General features: G+C 34.5%; 2 protein-coding genes across 3 annotated transcripts; one reads left to right on the top strand and one right to left on the bottom strand.

Moving 5' to 3' along the window:
* The first annotated feature begins 771 nt into the window (after positions 1–771).
* Positions 772–3,559, top strand: LOC115990301. The gene is made up of 7 exons (XM_031114145.1): positions 772–812; positions 899–1,021; positions 1,200–1,266; positions 1,882–2,299; positions 2,435–2,756; positions 2,804–3,003; positions 3,225–3,559. Exons 1-7 carry the CDS (start codon positions 772–774, stop codon positions 3,557–3,559), a joined length of 1,506 nt encoding a protein of 501 aa, XP_030970005.1.
* Positions 3,560–15,780: 12,221 nt separating this feature from the next.
* On the bottom strand, positions 15,781–22,236 carry LOC115988495 (TSET complex member tstD-like). 2 transcript variants are annotated; one of them, XM_031112067.1, is made up of 5 exons: positions 22,114–22,236; positions 19,265–19,378; positions 17,616–17,695; positions 16,883–17,007; positions 15,781–16,223 (listed from the first exon to the last, which is right to left on the bottom strand). In XM_031112067.1, exons 1-5 carry the CDS (start codon positions 22,164–22,166, stop codon positions 16,152–16,154), a joined length of 444 nt encoding a protein of 147 aa, XP_030967927.1. In that variant the 5' UTR covers positions 22,167–22,236; the 3' UTR covers positions 15,781–16,151. The 2 variants fall into 2 exon arrangements, with proteins under 2 accessions (XP_030967927.1, XP_030967928.1); XM_031112068.1 differs by having other exon boundaries at positions 19,265–19,397; positions 22,114–22,197.
* Positions 22,237–22,542: the final 306 nt, after the last annotated feature.

Here is a 22,542-nt window from a genome sequence, read left to right on the forward strand (position 1 = left end):
ACGTCGGTGTGATTCTTGAGAGGGTGATCAGTTTTGGAATCTTTGTGTACCAGATTGGCTAGAGCCCTCTTCACCCCGATATCCCGTATTATCATTTCTCCTTTACCAGCGGTCGCGGTCCCTTTCTTGGCGTCGACCCCTTGCTTCTAGCTCTAGATCCATTACCAATCTGTGCAACCGTTCCAGCTCTCGATCCCTATCATCATACTGCCCGTGTCCCGATACACCCGACACCATTCGACGGGTCTGATCCGACCCTTCTCCCAGGCCAGACTTTTCCTCTCCTCGCAGGCGCTCCCTATCCTCGCGCCCTTTCTGTCTTCTTTCCCGCCACGTGGATCCCCGAGAAGATCCTACAGAACCACTCTAGGCACGCCCTCCCGAACGTCCCTCGGACATTTCCCTTATTTGAGTCTCGGTCGAACCACAGCTTCGTAGGAGAGCCCCACAGTGGGCGCCAATTGTGCGCGCCTGAAATAAGACTGTTAGGCTCAACCTCACTTGGGCTCACAATTTATTTATAAAGTGGGCTTCAAGATTTCCTACTTTGGGTCGTTCTCGGCACAGAGACTCAAAGTAATATTCCTCCTCTCTTTCTAAATGATTGTTTTTTCTCTCTTTTTTTCTGAACCCCCTCCTCTTCCCCGACTTCCTCTATTTATAGCTTTAAGTTAGTGGGAAGATCATGATTACTGCCATTGTTAGTGCAATTAAAGGTCCAATATTATCTGTTATAAGTGGATGTTTAGGTGAGAGTGGAACGTAACGATTATGGCCTTGGAACTTGGTTCCAACTCAAGTGAATTTGCTCGGTAATGATGTTCCCCGAGCATCCTATGGTTTGCCTGGACAAGGTTTAACTGATTGTTCGGGAAGTTTTATGCCTAGCAATGTTCAGGAACCGAGGCCCAAAACTCGTGTTTTATGAAGGCAGATTCAAGAAGGGCTTAAGGCAATGGGGTCGTGCCATTGGGCCTGAGCCTGGGGCCCATCTGGGTCTTGGGACCTCGATGCCGTACAAGTACTTACTGACGTGATCACACGTAGCTCTGAGATCCACAAACTCTTTTATTCTGATTTGTTGCACATAAACTCCTAATTCATGACTCCGAGATCCACGCTCAAAGATTTGTCTAGTAACCGTAGTCAACTAGTTGCAACAACTTCACTTGATCATTGAATCTTTTGTATAAACTTAGGTTTCGATTGATGCTTCAAGAGGACTTGGAAAATTCTAGATCTGTGTATGAGACATTGCACTTTTGTGTATGTAAAAACATGCTCTAGGGTTTGTATTTATATATGGTGTACTTGAGTTGCACAAAACCCTCTATCCAATTATTGAGAAGAATTGTGGAAAAACCAAACTGCTAGATTCTCGATCGATCAAGACATGCAATTTGACTAAGTTTTTAAAGGTAAAACATTTTACAACATTTTACATATAAACAAACACTTGAAAACGAGAAAATATTTACATGTTCAAAGGCAGGATGCTCTTAGACAGATCATAAATCTTATATGAGAAGTAAAAGGTTTAATTAGAGAAGCAATTTAGACAGGTCATAAATCTTTAAAATAGCAAATAAATATTTAGAGCCTGTTTGTTACTATTGTTTAAACAATAGTTTTTAGTGTTTAAACAATATTGCACATATTTTTACACGCTTTTCCACTCACACATGTTTTCAAAAAATACAAACAACATTACTATAACAATATTACCAAACGGACCGTTAATTGCAAGCATGACCATATGCAAAAGCATACACATATGGCTATATGGATAGAAATTTATATAGCATCATTTAATTTCTTCTTTTGAATATGGTTTGCACTTTATGACATAGACTTTAAACCAACAAATAACTTGATCACCAGCCACAACAAAACTTTGAACGAATCCAGGAGGTCCGCAAAGCTCTTGATTGTTGGCTGGACACAGAAAACACCATGTGGCACCAATGCACAAAGCAAATGTGGATCACAAATGGAGATCGAAACACAGCTTTTTTCCACCGAAAAGCATCCAATCGCAAGCAGAAAAACTTCATTGAAGGTTTAACCGATGAACATGGCAGGTGGCAGACTGATGATCACTCAATGGAGCAAATTACTTTGGGCTATTTCTCTAATATTTTTCACTCCAATGGTCCCACAGACACTTTAGCAGTTGTTGCAGCAATCAAACTAGTTGTTACTGACTCTATGAATAGATTCTTGTGCCAACCCTTCCAAGCAGATGAGGTCCATCGAGCATTAAAGCAGATGCATCCAAAGAAATCAGCAGATCCTGATGGTATGCCTCCTTTATTTTACCAACACTTCTAGTCTTTATCTGGTGATTGTGTTACTAATGTTGTACTTGACTATTTAAATTTGAGCATTATTCCCCCCAAGTTTAATGAAACTCATATTATTCTTATTTCCAAAGTCAAGAACCCTACAAAAATAACACAATACAGACCCATAAGCTTGAGCAATGTCATCTCGAGGCTAGCCTCAAAAGTCATTGCAAACAGACTTAAGAGGTTCCTACCAAAAATAATCAGTGAACACCAGAGTGCCTTCATGGATGACCGCCTTATCACTGATAATGTCTTGGTCGCTTTTGAAACCATGCAATACTTAAACCAGAAAAGAAATGGTAAAATAGAGGAGATAGCCTTAAAGCTTGACATGAGTAAAGCTTTTGATAGAGTGGAATGGGCTGCCTTTGGGATATCATGCATAAGATGGATTTTGATAAAAAATGGGTGAACCTTATGATACAATGTGTTACTTCTATTACATATTCTGTCAGGTTAAATGGTAAGCCCCACGGCCACATCATCCCCTCTCAGGGTTTGAGGCAAGGGGAACCCATCTCTCCTTTCCTTTTTCTGTTTTGTGCAGAGGGACTCTCATCTCTTCTCCAACAGGCCACAACAATTGGTCTACTTAAAGGAGTAGCAGCCTGCCCACTCGGCCCACAGATTTCACTTCTCTTTTTTGCAGATGACAGTATTATTTTCTACCAAGCTACTCAGGAAGACTTAGCCACCTGGAACAAATTCTTGAGACATATGAGCATGCATCTGGGCAAAAAAAAAAAAACTGGGAGAAAACCTCTCTCTTCTTCAGTCAAAACACCACACGGGACCTGCAAGAAGAGATCAAGCAACGCTTTGGTGTTGAGGTTATAAAACAGCATGAAACCTACCTTGGCCTACCCTCACTTGTAGGTAGATCAAAAAAGAACATATTCCGTGCTCTGAAGGAAAGATTAGACAATAAGCTTTCAAGATGGAAAGAAAAACTGCTCTCTCAGGCAAGAAATGAGATTCTCATTAAAGCAATGGCCCAAGCAATCCCAACTTACACAATGAGTGTTTTCAAACTCTCAGATACACTTTGTGATGAGATGACTAGTATGGTGCGCTCCTTCTGGTGGGGCCAAACAAATGGAAGAAATAAAATGCCATGGTTGTCATGGGATAAAGTTTGTGTTCCAAAATCTGATGGTGACTTGGGATTTCAAAATCTAAAGGCTTTCAACTTGGCACTTCTCTCCAAGTAAGGATGGAGACTTCAAACAAACACCCATTCCTTAGTTCACCGTGTTCTCAAAGCTCGCTACTTCCCAAATACTAACTTCCTACATGCAAAGTTGGGCTCAAAACCTTCCTTTGCTTGGAGAAGCATCATGGTTGCACAAGAGGTGGTCAAGACGGGCAACAGATGGCAAGTGGGAAATGGCTCCTCGATCCAGATTTGGCTTGACAAGTGGCTGCCTGCACACTCCACTTTTCAAGTCATCTCATCGACGGGCACACTACCTCAAGACTCACGGGTTTGCACTCTCATAGATGAGGAAACGGGTGAATGGAAAGCAGACATGATTCGGCAACACTTCTTACCAGCTGATGCCGATGCAATCTTGGGAATACCAAGGAGCCAAAATCCCACTAGAGACCGCTTAATATGGGCTTATACTCCAAGAGGTATATTCACTGTTAATAGTGCTTATAAGGTGGCACAATCCTTATCTCCCCATGCAAACCCATGCACCATGTCACAAGGATCTGACCACACCCACTTTTGGCACACAATATGGGCCCTCAACATTCCACATAAAATCAAGACCTTCACATGGAAGGCATGCCGCAACGCACTACCCACCAAAGTAAACCTCTGTCACCGTGGAATCCTAGAGGAGGCTTTATGTGAAGCATGTGGACTAAGTGAAGAGATAAGTGGACACTTATTCTGGGATTGCACAAAAGCCCGTGAGACTTGGACTATAGCTGCACTACCCATTGACATCCATGTCGTACACTACAGGGAATTCGTGGACTTCATTTGGCATCTCATCTTCATCCAACATGTAGGCAAGGAGTTGCTTGAATTGGTGGTCACCATTACATGGTGTATGTGGTATACAAGGAACAAAGCCCGCCATGGGACCACACGACAGTCCAGCCAAGAGATAATCTTCAAAGCCCGAAGCATGATTGAGAGCTACTAGCTTGCCCGCGTGGCGAAACCTCATCATAAGGAACCAACAGATATACGGTGGATTCCACTGAACTTCCCGTGGTACAAGATCAACATCGATGCCACTGTCTTTGCCGTCTCCTAGTCTGTAGGAATTGGTGTTGTGGTTCGTGACCGTGAGGGGTCAGTTGTGGCAGCTCTGAGCAAGCGAATGCCACTGCCGTTGGGACCTCTTGAAGCCAAAGCAAAAGCCATGCATGAAGCGGTCACTTTCGCCAAAGATGTTGGACTCCAGGACGTCATTTTCGAGACGGACTCTGCCATTCTTTCAACTGCCCAGAATGATATCCATGGCACCAACCAGCATTGACAACGTCAAACAGGACACTCATCACAGCTTGCAAGCTTTTTGAAGAACACATATACAACATGTTAAGCGAATTGGAAATAAGCCAGCACACACTTTGGCCCATCATGCCAAGGGAATAGATGACTATGTTACTTGGATGGAGGAAACTACACCATGTATTGAACCTATTGTTTTTTAGGATGCTCTGTTCGTTTAGTAATAAAAATACATGTATTTCTCATCAAAATAAAAAAATAAAAAAATAACTCACAATAAAATTTGACATCTCTATCCATTAAAAGAAATTAATTTCATCTTTAAATAAAAACTAAATGTATGACCTAATAAGAATAAAGGACCAAATATGTCAAAGTAAATGGACCCAATTTAAAAACAAAAAACATAATTTATGAAAATCTTTTAAATTTTATCAATTAATTTGATGCTCAAAACTTTAATGGCATGCTCAATAAATGAGACCCAAATGGTATATTTAGTAGGGATTTTCTAAGGAAATACACTAAATTTTTAGCATGGGTTCCATAGAAAATTGAATACTTTTTCTACAGTTAAAATGCAAAATGGGTAATTTCATTAGTTAAATGCTACCTCATTTGATTCGAGTTCAATTTTTGCCCACAACTAGTTAAATTAAAGGGAATTTCATGATCTTAACCATAATTTCAAAATTAATCCAATCACATTGTCAAATTTTAATTAAAGCTCAGTTAAATTTAAACAACCACATTAAAATTGATAAAAACTAACAAAGAAAAAAGAGGTTTAACTATTAAAACCATGAAATCCTTTAATTTAGGACTAAAACTTCTAGCAAAATTTATAGCTGGAAAAAATACAGTATCACCAACTAGTACTGCCAATTGCATTCATGCAAAGAAATTCGTAAATATACCACTCACCAAACTGCTAGCACTCTACTCAAGCTTTGTCAATATTATGTTTACAAATATATGATTGTCATGTTGTTCTACTTCTATTGGATGTAGACACCTCATTTTGTACCTCTCATGAATCAGGCCCTCAATAGTTTAAGTTTTTAATTATATGGTTCAATTCCAAGAATTGTGTGCCGCTTCTTATTTCAGAGAGCTTTTATTGAGCAAATTATGAATAATTAAAATTTTATATCATTTCAAAAAGTGAATGCATTACTGAAATGAATCTTATGTTCTTCCAGCAATCTTGGAGCCTTTTAAGCATGTACAGTCAAATCCTTTTCAAGCATAGAGAAAATGATCCTTGGCTATAAAAATGGAAATGACAACGACAATGGGGTTTAGGTCAAGGTCAAAACCCCAAAGAAGTACTAAGACGCACCTTGCAGCTTAACTGCTCTATGGGCTTTTCAATGATTTGAAGGCAAATAAGCACTATAAAAGTAGATCTATTGAATATGAGGTAATGGGGGTTTTGATAGGTAATGGAGAATTTATGCAGACAAGTCGAGGACTTACTCAAACAATTATAGAAGGTTGAGCACCAAGATGGGGCCAATGGGATATAAGGGGATTAATCAAGTGATTTTGTGAGAGAAGAGTAAGAATGTGCAATATCATAGCCCACAACTGTCAACCCACAACTGTCAATAGGTAAATTGCTTATGGATAGTGTGAGATGTGATTTTTTTTTTTTTTTTTTAGCTGAGAAGTGTGAGATGTGGTTTAAATTAGCAATGCTTATCATTTAATATTTAAATTAAATTTAGCATGGTATATACACAGATATATGTATATATCATTGATTGATTAATGTATTCTATTAAATCATTCCTAGTTTTTCAAGGATTTATGTCATATTTGTATCATATCATATCTAATGTCCCTTGTTGGTATCAATGCTTCCTTGTCATAATGATATCATACTCTTAAAAAGGAAAAAACCTAGTTAGATTTTGCAAATGTCATAATGGGGTGGAGTGGGTGATGAGTTAAAGTTCCTCCTGACTAGCCTAAGATTTGTGCATCAATTTAATTTGGAGGCTTGGATATTGGGAATTTGGTGGCGGAGAAAAAATATGGCATCTTACTGGGTGTATGGTTTCTATGTGGTCAATGGTCTCTATGGGATTCATACCTATCAAGAAAAAAAAAATGGTAAGAATGGGTTCGGACTTCAAATTATGGAAAAATATGGGGCGGTATTTGTTTATGGCATGATGTTTGCATGCTTTAAATGATGAGTTTTGGTTTCTACTATTTTTAGTTCTATGTCTTAGTTGGACATGCTAAAATGTTAATTTCAGCTGGTGCAAATTATATCAATACTTTATGTTCTTTAATTTTCTCTATGAAGTTATAATGTATAGTAATGTACACTTGTCTTCCATTTTTCCCTTTTTTTTCAATAGAATTTTATTTATAATTGTAAATTTATATGATCAAGAGCTTTCTATCTTAACTAGTTGGCGCATCTTCGACATCTAGGATTTAAATCAAATTCTACTTTCTCCAACTATCGAATTATCTATTAAAAAAAAAAAAACTGTCAATTTATATGCTTTTTTCATCTTCATGAGACTATATGACCCATCATTAATTAATCACTGTATAGCTTGATTATTGCTTATTTTTTCTTGGCATGAATGTAAATATTTTAGAGCATTATTTCATTCTTTGCTTCTGTAGCTTATGCTTTACTCGTATATATGAATATATTGTTTGTCAAATTCCAGCATCTTGAATTTTAGACATCAGACTATCTTTGTTATTTATTGCATATGGAGCTTATGTTTTCATACCTAGTTCAATAAATTACTAAAGTATCTTACTAGTTACTATGTTGTATGGTAAAAGTTTCATAGGTATAGGTATGGCAAAAGTGCTTCAAATGGGTATAACATAAGTATGACACCCGAAATAAAGTATATGCACTTTCTTGATTTCAACCAATATATATATATATATATATATAAATAAACACAGTCTGAAAAAATTCAGTCTAATTTAAAACTTTTAGAATTAAGAAATTAGTTTCTATCTAATTAAAAATCACAACCCACGCAAAAATGGATAAAGCCGGAATCGAAGAAACTAGGTTTTGTCTTTTGTGGAACCTTTGTGTAAAAACTTGGTATTTCTTGCACAGAATGAGTTTTTTTTTAAAAAAAAAAAAAAAAAAAAAAAAAAAAAAAAAAAAAAGGGATTAAACAATAAATGGAGAGAGATAGAGAGAGAGAGGTTGTGTTGTGCAAGAAAGCGAGAAATTCGGAACCATGTGAGTCACTCTCTTTTGTGTTAAAATCTCAGCCTTTCTCTCTCACACTCACTATACTTTAGCTATATTCCTAGTACTGCTACTAGTGACTAGCCCCTACTAACCCATAGTCTCATTTCTTCCCACGCTACTATTACATCTTCATCAAGAACTTCACGCATACATTCACGCATATATATATATATATATATATATAAATAGAACTCTTTCTTTTCAACATCTTCGTCTCTTTTTTTTACTTTTTCATTTCTTGAATCCTTCTTCACATTTACGCTTCTTAAACCCCTCCACTCTCCACAAACTTCCTTTTTAGATTGTAAAATCTCTTCTTTACAATCTTTTCATTCCATTTCTTATTGGGTCATACGTAGATCAAAAAAATAGTACCATCGATCTTACGGTAACGATTCCGAATCTTTTCTTTAATGGTTTTTTCCTAAATGAAACATATTTATTATGTTGTTCATTCAGCCATGCATATAAATAAAGTGTTTCTTGTTTGTGTTGTTCATTGTTTTTCATAACTGATATGTATTGCTTGCTAAATATATATGCTTTTTTTATGTATTGCTTACTAAATTTCTCTTGCTCTTGCTTTTCTTCCAAGCCATGGATAGGTCTATTGTCCAAATTCACCAAACCAATTTAAGCAGCCTCTACTTAGTGAGATTCGACTGATGTCGCATGTTGACCATGGTCACTCGCTCGCCTGCGATGGTGACAGATTGGCTGAGGTTGCTCTACTTCATAACCAATTACTCACTACAAGAAAAAAGACATAATACAACAAGTATTATTGCAACCAAAAAAAAAAAAGATGTAATATATATACTATAGCAATAATTATTATCTTATATTAAAATGTGTTGTTGTAATAGGTAACTCTTATTTTACATTGAGATATGTTGTTGCAATAGGTAATTTTTTATTTCACATCAAACTATATTATTGTAATAGGTAAAATCTTTATTTCACATCAAATTTTGTTGATGTAATAGAAGTGAGCAATTGAGTAGCGGTAAAATTTGAGAAATTGGTGCTATTTTTTTTCATTAATTTCCTCTCTCTCACCCATCTCTATCCCCTTTTTTTTCTCATCTCAATTTCCCACTTTCTCTCACCACATCTATCTTCCTATTTTTCCTCATCTCAAAATTAACTCACGCATGCCTATCTCTTATTTATTTTTTATTTTTTTCATCTTAGTTTCCCTCTTTATCTCACCCACCTCTATCTCCTTTTCTTTTTTCTTTTTTTATAATCTCAAATTCTCTCTCTCTCTATCTCTCCTACCTCTATTTTTTTCTTTTTCTTTTTTCATCTTAGTTTCCCTTTCTCTCACCCACGTTTATCTCCGTGTTTTTCTCATCTCAATATATATATATATATATATATATATCTCTCTCTCTCTCTCTCTCTCCCCATACCTGTCTTTTTTTTTTCTTTTCACTTTCCCTCCTTCTTAAACGTATCTCAAAATTCAAATTTATCTACTAACTACAAAACTTATCTCTCAAATTTCCATCTCACTCTTATATCTACTAACTCTAAATTTTCTCTCTCAAATTTCAGTCTCTCTTAATTCATAGTCTCCTTGGAGAGATTCTTTCTCAATTTAAAGATTTTCTCTCTAACTTTCAGGTAATTTTTGTTTGCTCTTTAAATTTTAATTTGATTTTTCTTTATTTAATTGTACAGTCTTCAAGTAGTATTGTTTTGTATGTGTTTTTTTTAAGAATCAATGATGGTGTATATTACTGTCATTGTGTTGTGTGTGTGTATATATATATATATATATATATGATGTTTTTCAACTTTATACTTATTTTCTTTTCTTTCTTTCTTTTTTCCAAAATAGGTGGTAAGTCAATTAAATAGTTGTGAAGCATGCTTGGATAACACCTTCGGGAAGAAACTTTTCTTTCATGTTGTTTTGTTTTTTGCATACTTTTTGAAACTGTGTTTGAATATAAATTCAACAAGTCGTGAATATATTTGTGTTTTTTGACATATGTATTGAAATGAAGTATTTCGATTTTTTCATCTTTTATGCATATCTTTAATTTGTTAGTATAGTACCTAAATATGGTTTTTGAATTGCAAAATAGGTTAATAAAAAATTATTATTTAAAAATGATTTATTTATTTTTAAGTTAAAAAACATTTTTTTAATTAAAAAAATAACTTATTTTAACAAGATTTTCAAAGTAAATCGTTGCAATATATGGAATTTTTCAATGAAAATCTAGTGTTGCGTAAATCTATAGCTTTTTTTTAATAAAAAAATAACCTATTGCAATGAGATTTTCAAAATAAATCATTGCAATATATAAATCATTGCAATGAAATCTAGTGTTGCATAAATCTATTATCTCGGAGTTTATTACAACGGCTTACATTGACTTTTTTGTCATTGCAATAACACCTATTACAACGACATAAGTTGTTATTGCAACGACTTGTTTCATTGTATTAAGTTTTTTTTTTTTTTTTTTTTTTTTTTTTTTTTTTTTTTTTTTTTTTTTTTTTAGTGACTATGTGCACCATGGTCGCAGCCAACGTGGAATTGTGAGGTTGCAGGCATGCATGACCGATCATAGGGTGCATACTCTACATATATGCATAGGTCCCCTGTCTCATATTCCATATACAAAATGCACCATCAATTCCTCGATCCCTTGTTCCTTTTCTAGCTGATTGAGGGTTGCAAGAGTAGATGTACAAAGAATTGTACTGGGAGTTGCGCCAAGACATGGTTGATGACTATTTCGAATGGTTGAATCAAGAGATGGTCTATTATGGATGGACACAATTTGCAAGTCTCTTTGGTATTGAAATCCGTGTTCCACTGGTAGTTACACTCAGCGATTGGAGCACCCTACATCTACTATTCATCCCCTCCTACAACACCCGATAATACTCCCTAAGCAAATAGAAGAGTGCCACTCTATTCGATATATTCATACTATATAAATATTGTTCACCCACCGAATGACAAAAATATTGTTCACCCAACAAATGTAAAATTCTATTCTGCGAGAAAGACAACAAATGATAAGTATAGTAGGTAGTAGCCACACCCATGCATCTCAGCATTCTAACTGCCTTGATAACTATAGTGATAAGAAATTATGTTTGATAAATGATAGCCATGTTAACATCCATTCTATGATGAATCAATAGTCTAAAATGCACATAATTGAAATTTGATTGACTTTTTATGTGCAGTTGATGAGAATTATCCTTTTAACCATATACTTTTCTTATATCCTTTTAACATATACTTTTCTTAAAGGTGTGCAAACCGTTATATTTTTCATAGAAAAAGAAAAAATAATAAAGCATATGAAATCCTAATTGATGCTATTGGCCAAATTGTATAAAAATTGAGCGAGTTCAAAACACCACCATGCCTCCAGATGTAGAGTGCTCTAATCACTAAGTGTAACTACTAGCGAAACACTGATTTCAATATCAAAGAGCCTTGCAAAATCTGTCCACTCGTGAAGGACAACCTCCTAGTTTAACCCCTCGAAATAATCAACAATTATCTCTTAGCTCAACCTCTAGTAAAATTCTTCGTGCATCTCCTCTTGCGTCACTCAATAATACTCCCCAACCAAATGAAAAAGCTCCATTCTATTTGATATAATCGTACTATTCTGGGTTAAGAGCAACCACTGAATGACAAAAATATTGTTCACCTCAACAAATGTAAAATTCCGGTCTATGAGAAAGTCAACAAATGATAAGTATAGTGATAACTATAGTGGATAGTAGCTGCACCCATGCTTCATAGGATTCTAACTGCCTTGATAACTATAGTGATAAGAAATTATGTTTGATAAATGATAACCATGTTAACACCCCTTCTATGAAGAATTAACAGTCTAAAATGCACATGATTGAAATTTGAATGACTTTTTATGTGCAATTCAAGAGAATTATCCTTCTAACCATATACTTTTCTTATATCGTTCTAACCATATACTTTTCTTAAAGGTGTGCTAACAATTCTATTTTCATAGAAAAAGAAAAATAATAAAGCATATGAAATCCTTATTGATGCTATTGGACAAATTGTATAAAAATCGAGTGAATTAAAAACACCACCAAGCCTCCAGATGTAGAGTGCTCCAACCACTAAGTGTAACTACTAACGAAACACTGATTTCAGTACCAAAAAGCCTTGTAAAATCCGTCCACCTGTAACGAAACACCTCCTGGTTCAACCCCTCGAATTAATCATCAACCATCTCCTAGCTCAACTCTTAGTAAAATTCTCCATACATCCCTTCCTAGCTCAACCCTTGGTAAAATTCTCCATACATCCCATCCTGCTACACCCGATAATACTCCCCAACCAAATCAAAAAGCGTCATTCTATTCAGTATGTTCATACTATACTAAGTTATAAGCAACCGCCAAATGACAAAAATATTGTTCACCCCAACAAATGTAAAATTCCATTCTGTGAGAAAGTCAACAAGCGATAACTTTACTGATAACTATAGTGGGTAGTAGCCGCACCCGTGCTTCCCAGCATTCTACTTGCCTTGATAAATATAGTGATAAGAAATTATGTTTGATAAATGATAACTTTGTTAACATTCCTTCTATGAAGAATCAACGGTCTAAAATGCACATGATTGAAATTTTGGTCATTACTCATAATAGACTAAAAAATATTGGTCATTACTCATTATCAATATCCAATACATGAGCAATAATTGGTGGGAGAAAATACTTTCGGTTTTAGCATAGTTTGATTAAGGTGGGGAAAAAATCAATTGGGTTTTGATGAATATGATATCTTGCTCTACAACTACAAGAAGTCTACAATACAATACAAGTTTACCTAGAATAGATTGTGGTGTCAGTGAACAGTGGCAGAAAAGGGATGGAGATGTGAAGGAAAATGGGTGAAATACAACTATACAAGTAAGGTGAGAAAATGGGTAATGGGAGAGAACGAAATAGAAGAGAGTCTAGATGCAAACCAAGGTTCTGAAATTGCTACTTTTCTCTCCATATAATATGAGGCTATTTCTTCCTATTTCTCTATTTGATGGTATATGTACACAAACAAATACAAATACAAATGTAAATTAAAAAAAAAACAAAAACAAAACAATATTTCACTATTTGTACATAGAAATACAATCTTCACGCAGTAGACAACTTGAGCCCAATCCCACAAGTAGCTGGAGCACCAACACCCTATCTGTTAGTCCTTGGTTACTATTAGGTCCCACTAGAATCTGCTATAGTAGAAGAAGCTCTCAATGAGTAATGCTACATACATAATAGTTTTCTTAACATATTTCCAACAGTTCAATTTACAAGTCATTATTAATTTTCATTTATTCTGTCATCATTATACTACTTTTTATCCACAACTAACAATTTACCACCTCATGAATTTTAGTTAACTCAACTGATAAAGTCTCTGATGGTTGAATAAGAAATCTAGGGTTCAATCTCCGCCTACACCAAAAGTCGATTGGTGTCTTGGTCTGATGATAAAGAATTATCATCAGGAGCAAATGCCATAAGTTGAAACTCTCTTAAAAAAAAAACAAAAAAAAAAAACAATTTACCACCTCAAGCTATTTTGAAATTTGAAAAACTTTATGAATATTGAAGTCTTTTTTCCAAATTTTTTTTTTTAATGAACTGCAAATCTTTATTTATTTTTTATGAACTCCAAACAATAAATTATAATACACCATTAAAATATTTTTTATAATTAAAAAAACCCATAAATTATTAAATAGAATTTTAATCTTAATCATCTTATAATTTTTTTTTGGAATTAAAAAAAAAAAAACCCTTAGATTTTAATTTTTTATTTGATAGAAATTTTTATGTCCTTTTTAATATTAGAAAATGACAAAACAAAAAAAAGAAAAAAGAAACTAGGTAGTTGGGTTAATCAGAGCCCCATTACCCTTCTTCTTTTTTTTTTTTTTTAAATCAAGAGCCCATTACTTGTTGTGATTCTTGTGAAAGGAAAGATCGAATTGAACACGTTTACAAAGTTTGGAGATGAAATTGATAAAGTTGGAACTTGAGCAATCAAAATGACAATTGTGGGGACGCAAGTCCAAATACATATTGGGCATTGGGCCTTGTCCGAGGAGGCACAATAGTTCAAGAATAGATCAACAGTAAGGAAGAAGTAAGACTTCAGGCTTCACGAGCAAGCTATGGCTATAAAGGATGAGAGAGGCAGGCCGAGGAGGAATATCTCCTCAGCTAAATGAAGGAGAGGTCAGAAAATGAGTTCTATTATCCAGAGTGACATTCTAGGAAGTTCTGTTAATAAGGATATGCATTGTAAACATACGGGATGAAGTGGGAGTTGAGAAATATCTAAGAAAAAACTGCTACCACCACCCCAACTCACAGAGGGCTTGTGAGAGTGTCCGATAGAACAAGCACTCAAGTAGTGGCTTAGATGATCAACAAGTGAAAGGCTAGGATTGTCTAAAAAGAACCATATAAGCTAAGAAACCCTCCATGGACTAGGGGGAGAGAAAATGAGTGAGAAAAACACTGTAGCAACCAAGAACTGAACTTGTAATCAAATTTGTGAATCAATATATAAGGACTAATCTCCTCGGACTATGCCGATGACGATTTTCTACAATTTAAACTTGTCTATCTTCATTCCCTTGTCATCAAGATCTACTTTACCTGTTGTCTGATTCCCTAAAGCCCAATTTTCCAACCCACTCTCTACAAGTTCATTGTTTTGGGCCTAAGTCCATCCAACTTTTGGGCTAGGAACTCAAATCAGGTCCTTACAACAACTATCTCAATTTTAGAGAGTAAAATATGAAGTTTAGTCCCCTTTAAAAAAAAAAAAAAAAAAAAAAATTATATTGTTCGGCCTAAAATCCAAAACCCATGATTTGTTTTTAGTTAATATCATTGAGATTAGATCCATTAACTTGTACACTTTTTTTCTTTTTTGGCTAGGATGTATTTGCTTCATAAAAATAACCTTTTTGAAGATATCTAGTAAATTTTCAATTAATCTGTTTATTTTGACTTCAAATGTCACCTTATTTTTATGTCCTAGAATTTCAAAACGTCAATATTTTATAGAACAAGTTGTACTTTTACACATACTATTTTTAAAAACGGAACAAGTTGTACTTTTTAACCACTGTTAGATCACATCAACTCATGTAAAATTTTTTGTTTATGTTAACATAAAAACCTATAAATAGTGTCAATGTAAATTTACACAGATATTATAGCAAACTTGTAAATATACACAATTGTACACGTGGGTCATTTTTTGGGAAAACCTTATATGCTTTATACATTTTTTTATTATAAACCCACTAATGTGATTGCTGCCCATGAAATTTTAAAAATATAAAACAGCATATAGGCATGCTATAAGAGAAACCCATTTCAATGGATTGGATTGCCACCGTTTCGTTGGTTTGTTCGAGTAATTCTTAGGTACTTCCGAGCACAGTGAATAATGCTCATTTCTCTCACATTTATGGTGATGGTCCATTTATTAAATTCATGATAGGGTCCATTATAAATGTGAGAGGAAAGAGAGTATCATTTCCCTATGCTCTAGGAGCACCTAAGAATTTTCCAAATCAAACACCCATCTCATGAAGAATTCAAAAGAAGTCTTTAGGAAAAAAGGAACACTTTAACCAATGTTCATAGATTCTAATTGAAAGAATATATTGAAAAATAATTTGCAAAAGACTTTTCCACCATTTAGTACAACAAAAGGTAGAATTCACCATTACTTATGACCAGTCGCATTTCAAATTCATAAAACCAAAAGACTGAAAATATCAACAATTTACGTAAGTCTGTAAAGAATTTTATGACATTTACCTATTAGGCTATCACTAGGCAAATATTGATCAAGCCAACTCCCCTCCCACAAGAACACAATAAAAAAATCTCATATCTAATCATAACAACATAAAAGGCACAACAAAACATAGTAGGTGAAAATTTTCAGTGTACTGTTACGTGACACAATCATTTGTCCAAGCCCAGACGACCACTGTCTTCAATAGACTGTATACACCAAGAAACGTTTGGTTCAGAACTCTACTGGAGGTTTTAACCTTATGAGTCTTCTGATTCTATCTTTTTCTGTGTTCTCCAAATATCCCTTCAAAGTACAGAAAGGAAACAATGTCAAGGAACAGCAAAAGTAGTTACACAGCATCATAATGCAAGTCGTCAGATAGCAATCAGAAGCTGCCAAGCACATGGAGAGCATGTAAACATGAAGATGGCTAAAGTCACACAGCAGGATGTAGTCAGGTTTAGTTGTCATCCAACTACATTGGAAAAATAAGAAATTTCCATCATATCCTTTTCAGGAATGTAACAAGCAAGCCTAGTCCCTAGTGAGCTTAAATCAATTCTGGTTTTGTTACTCTCTTTTTTGCTTGTAGTTGTAGGTTTTGTTACTTATTTTCTTTTTTATGAACTGCAAATCTAGTTTTGTTACTTATGTTAGTAGCAAAATGTGGTGTTATTGAACAATACGTCCAGAGTAACTTATGAACCTCCACCACATGCCTGAAATAAAGCATGAGGACATGGGATCTCACATAATACAAACATTAACTACATGAGTTTAATGAACTATAGAAAAGGTGCCTATAGCAATTAGTAGCCACCTAGCACATGGCGGTTTATTCAGAAATTAGTGCAATGATGAGTGTATATTATGGTCCAGGACGAATAAACCATCAAATTCATCCTAAAAATTCCAAGATCTCCTGTGTGTTACTGATTTTAAAATGGTTCAGTCCACCTCACCTTCCAAACAATTTCATCCAAACACAAGCAAATTCTTCCGTACTTATCCAGGAAAAGGCGCTCAGTTGGAGGCTTCCCACATACATCCTTAACAGCTGAGGTTATCACAAAGATCACTTCTGACACTAGAGAAAAATGGATCAATAAGAAAAAATACCATCAGTAATAGGATCAACTATGTAAAGGGTTCTCTTCATGTATTATACAATACATATATATTAAAAAACAAAAATTATGTAAAGGGTTCAGCTGCTCTCAACTGCACTGGTTAGCAAATTAGGGCATGCACCACATCACAATACACACAGATGCTATCATCATATCTAGGGAAAAAGAGAGTCATTGGCTTTCTTTCTTTTTCTTTTCTCTTATTTTCTTTGTTTTTTGGCAGTAAGATTATGGTATCATCTTCCCATTGCATAATGTGGCATCAATGTGCTGTGATAGGTTAAAGGCTAGAAATCTCAATGAGAATTAAAGAACTGAACCTTCTTCCAAAAAGCATGTAGACTCTTTAAGAGAGGACCAACTTGTGTTGTCAATTGCAAGTCATTCAAACTAGAAGATTAATCAGAGGGACCAAGAAGCTGTGTCCCAGATCTTAGAACCTTAAAATGAGTGGAAACCACAGTTTCAGCAACAACAATTGACATAGTTTCTCCCTATACACTCACCCCAAAAAAAAAAAAAAAAAAAACCCTAATAAACTAAAATGAAGTAATAAAATACTCACAAGCAAGTTCATCATACTCATCCTTGCCCACAACATAGATGCTGACATCCCCAAGTATTGTGTAGACAATATAAACTGATCTGGTGCATGAAACAAAAATTAACTGCAAGTGTACTCAGTAAAACAATTTTTTAATAAACTTAGTCATAGAAATAGTATTTACATGTGAAGGTTAAATCCTGCTTAAAGCAATAGAGAATGTGGTACTATTATTCATTTCATGTGAATAATTGCAGAGTTTAGCACTCTAATTTTGTACTCAGGGGTATAAGATTTGTCATATGAGCATGATTTAGGCTTCTTTCACAGAAAACTACCCAAGAATGTTACATGACCAATTACAGTGTGTCAAATAAAGGCATTGGGGTGATCTTGGGTTGTTCTACTGAACAGCGGCACTATTCTAGTAAACTAAATACACCTTTGATGGTAAAACAACAAACTACCCTTTATGCTTAAATAGCAGAACTGGAGACAGTATGGAAATCCTATTGTCAATATTTTAATGAAGAAAGGATTGCTTTTCCAGATGCTGCATCACATAATCTTAAACACCAAGTGAAATAACAAAACTTAATGTAGCTTGGATCTACTTCAATTACTGTACGGTTAGAATTTAAATAATAGTGAACATTTTTAAGCTAACTTACCCAAGTGGCCTAACTCTAAAAAACACATTATCATGACATGCAAGAGTAAGAGATCCTAGAACATCTATTTTTTTTTTTATAAGTAGATCCTATAACATCTATAAAAAGCACCAACCTATATTAATTTGAACCCATTGATCTATCAAGTAAAATAGGAGCAGTTGATAATAAAAACACAAATGAAATCATGAAAGATATCCATATTGGGAGGTAACAACATAAGTTTAACTCATAGAGCAAACCGTTATTATTATTGAAACTAATTACCCTCTTTTCTAAACGCAAAACACACCATATATATATGGTTCAATTAGAGGTTTTTTTTTAAGTTGTCTCTTGCTTCTAATCAAATCAGCAAACTCACACAATCGTTCATCTAAGAATAAATAAAATTATTATTAGAGATATCATATATATGTGATACATAATATGAATGTTTTTGACGGCCTTGGGATCAGATGTATCTTATTTTGCCAAAAAGCAAGGGGTGGAGGGTTAGGTCATGAGTTCAATTTCACACAGTGCATAAGTTGTGTTTACTTATAAAAGATATATATGATGCAAATGTTAAACTAAAATTTACTTATATATTGATGTGCTAACTAAAGATTAAAAAAAAAAAAAAAAGATTCAACAGTTCTTAAAAGCAGACACAAATCTGTCATCCAGTTTGGCTTTGAGTATGTAAGGAATTTAAGGTTAGTAAACATGTAAATATTCATTGTCTGTTCTTCCACAACTGATTAGGACACATCAGTCTTGTCCAGTTCACTAGTTCCATCAGGGATTTTCAAAGGCCTATCTTGAAATTTTCCACTAGAGGAATTAACCAATTGGAGGGCTAGGTCACAAGGGTCACTGGTCCAATCAGTTCATCTGTTTGAGTTTTGAGTTTAATCCTTCAAAGCAATCCCACTCTCCCCACTGTGCTTATTAATTAATGCAATCATATACAGAAAAGATTAATCTATATCAATTAAACAAGAGTAGAATACATACTTGTGGCAAGCAACAAGGAGCTCTTCATTTTTAACACCTTTAAGATTATCTGCTCCCAGTTTAACTAAGAAAGATCTCCAATGCAGCCGTTCTTCAGCAGGAACTCCATTAAATCTGCAATAAAACATATGCCCTAGGGGTAATGCTTCAATTGGTCATGTTCGTTTAAAATGACTACAGGTCTACTCCTTAGGGAGATCAAATAAGGAAAAATTATCTCTTCACTTATTGATTAAATTCTGAAGAAGCAGATGAAACAACTGATCATTTTCTTGATTCAATAATATGTTCTTCTTCTCAGGTATACTCATCCTTAGTTTTATGTTTGACAGATAACCAATCATAACATGCCCCTTCAAAATCTCTTTTTTTAATGGAGCACACCATGAATGTTTTGAAATAGACACACAGAGAAACAGGAAAACACACTGTAACCCTCAATAAAGTGAATTATAATGGATTCCTATTATTAATTTATGAACTTTATATAAGCTGAACATGTCAAAAACGGATTACTATATATATCTACAGACTATATATATACATATATATTTTTTTGGATAGGTAATCAAAGATTTATTTCATAAAAAGGACATCATGTTCACGATGGTGAACACTTAGAACTTAAAACAAATACAAGTACCTCAAGAAGAGATACAAATAGAAAGAAGAAATTCAAAAATGGAAATACATTGTGTAAAACCCCAAATTCTACCCCACTTAAATAAGGTCCCAACTAATATAGGCTTCAAAAGATCTATTGATCTCGCAAAATCTTCAAAAGTATGATTATTACACTCCCGCCAAATTAACCACATCAAACAAGCTAGAACCATATTCCAAATGTTAGAGGAATGCTTCTCCAGCCACTTCCACTAGCCAAAAAGAAGGGAGGCTACTGTCTTCGACATCACCCACTGGATTCCAAATATCAAAAAAACTTCACTCCACAAGGCATAAACAAACTTACAGTGGAGTAGAAGATGATCCACATTTTCCTCATCACACCAGCACATACAACACCAATTAACTAGTGGTAAATGCCTAAGAACCAGATTATCAATGGTAAGAATACTACCCCTAGCTGCTGTCCATAAAAAGAAAGACACCCTTTTAGGTACCTTTGTACTCCAAATGCGCTATAGACTATATATATATATATATATGAGCAATTTGCTAATGGAGCAAGTCCATAAAAAATAAATAAATAAATAATGAAAAGTCTTAATATTTCAGATTATAATCCTTTTTTTTTTTTTTTTTTTGCTTGCAAACTTTGAACCTTAAACTTGTTCAACCCCAATGTACCCTTTTAACTATTAAGTTCTTCCCTAGAAAACCTAAAGAAATCTTAAATTGATTTCCACAAATAAATAAATAAACGAAAAAAGAGGAGATATTAACACAGCATACCTGAAAATTACCTCAAAAGCCTAAAGATTAACAGAACAAATTAGCTCAATTTATTCATTGCCAACATGCAATCAAACTTCACGACAGCACTCATGTCCTATCTCCAGCTTCCACTTCCATTTTGTATGACTTCACTATACCATTAAACCATTCCACATTTGAGACAATTAAAAACTGATCCAGGTTGTCATCTCCACAGATTGTCTCTTCTGCTAGTAAAACTAAAAGTGTTGAGAAGTTCTAATACTAAATGCCACAACCTATACCAATACTCATACATCTAAAGTAGCATTATTATTCCCTTCAACAAATAGTAATAATAATAATAATAAAGGTGGAATTATTATTGAACTCTGCATCCAAATTATCTTCAATTCTTAATCCAAACCATGCACATTGGTCCTGCTTGAGCTCAAACATCCGGACACTAGAATCACATTAAACTCTAAATAAGCAATGTGGGACACTATACCTTTTGGTATCATGCATGTGCTTGCACCTACTAGAAAACTAAGCTTATGTTGGAGTTCAATATTCATTATACATGAACTGTTACCACCTAACATAGTCAACTGTCATCAAGGGCTGAGCAATGGTGTAACCACACTTGATTTTTTGGAGGATTAGAGGATTTCTTTACATCCTACTATCACCTAAGTCAGAAACGCATAAGATAATGATTCCAATTCATCTATATTTCTAAATAATAGAATATGTATTAGTAGATTCAAGTCAGCATAAAATTAGCCACTTAATTATGTATTAGTAGATTCATAGGTTATTCAACATGGACTGAAGATTAGCAACCTAGACTGAACGGGATGGGTTTCCCATTTTACTTATTTTTTGGCATTTAACAAATGATTTATAATGGAAAATTCAACCATCCTTGTAAAAATGAATCCGCTAGTAGATCACTACCTAAAACAGAGACTTTCCAGGCATTCTAGTTGCCAAAATAATCAAGTCAAGAAGTTCCATGGAATTTAATGATTTTTTCTCACTATTCAAATAATCTAAATAGATAATGCATACAGCATATAGACATTCCTGCACACACCAATTCATTGAAATTCCAAAATGGCCTTATTTTAATAAAAGGCTAAGAAAAATAAATAGACCCAATTGAATTCTAGCAAAAACAAAGTCAACCCAATTGAAATTCAATGTAAATCAAAAGAAATAGATCCATTTTCTATCAAATATTTAAACATTCACGTGCAAGATCCAATCCATAAAATCTGAAACCAAATCAAGCCCATCAACCAAAGCTGAAAAGGGTATTTAGAATCAAAAAATTCCAAGCGAATAAACCATAAAAAGGATCCAACACCAATTAATAGTATCAAGATATATAACATGTCTATAAAGCTAGAGCAATGCAAAAGCATGGTGATACGTGCGTAAGAAAATGGACGGTGGAGATCTGAACATACCGTTCAACTAGGATGTTGCCGACGGAGTTGGCAAACACGACCGCGAGTATCATATTCTTTGTTGTTGTTGCTCTTTCTCTCTCTGTTTTTCTTTTCTTTCTTTGTACGTTTGTAGATCTCAACTTCGTTTTGTTGTGTAGGGTCTGTGGCCCAAATTTGCCATATAACACTATTTTTGAAACATATCTGTTAGTTAGCAATTTTTCTAAATTTATTAGCAAACTAACTTTTCGAATTTTAGAGACTCAGCTTTTATGGGCTGGCAGAACTGAATATGAAATCACGAAGAAGACAACCTCAAACCTCCCCAACCCAAACCCCCACAAACCCAGATCTCTCTAACCCAAACCCCTTGGCTTGGACTGAACCTAGGCGGCGGCGGAGAAAGTTCCAAGTGAAGGTTTTTCTCTAATTCTTTCATTTTTTCTT

The sequence above is a fragment of the Quercus lobata genome, chromosome 5 (genome assembly GCF_001633185.2).
Source record: "Quercus lobata isolate SW786 chromosome 5, ValleyOak3.0 Primary Assembly, whole genome shotgun sequence".
NCBI classification, from domain to species: domain Eukaryota; kingdom Viridiplantae; phylum Streptophyta; class Magnoliopsida; order Fagales; family Fagaceae; genus Quercus; species Quercus lobata.

Bases quoted from the DNA above. Each gene is read 5' to 3' on its own strand.
- LOC115990301 (XM_031114145.1), top strand. From the start codon at position 772: ATGGCCTTGGAACTTGGTTCCAACTCAAGTGAATTTGCTCG. The intron at 813-898 runs GTAATGATGTTC...AGCAATGTTCAG, and splicing joins AACTCAAGTGAATTTGCTCG to GAACCGAGGCCCAAAACTCG. The intron at 1,267-1,881 runs GTATGTAAAAAC...CTTGATCACCAG, and splicing joins ATGAGACATTGCACTTTTGT to CCACAACAAAACTTTGAACG.
- LOC115988495 (XM_031112067.1), bottom strand. From the start codon at position 22,166: ATGATACTCGCGGTCGTGTTTGCCAACTCCGTCGGCAACATCCTAGTT. The intron at 19,379-22,113 runs GTATGTTCAGAT...GTTTTATTGCAG, and splicing joins GGCAACATCCTAGTTGAACG to ATTTAATGGAGTTCCTGCTG. The intron at 16,224-16,882 runs GTGAGGTGGACT...TGTACTTTGAAG, and splicing joins TGGATGAAATTGTTTGGAAG to GGATATTTGGAGAACACAGA.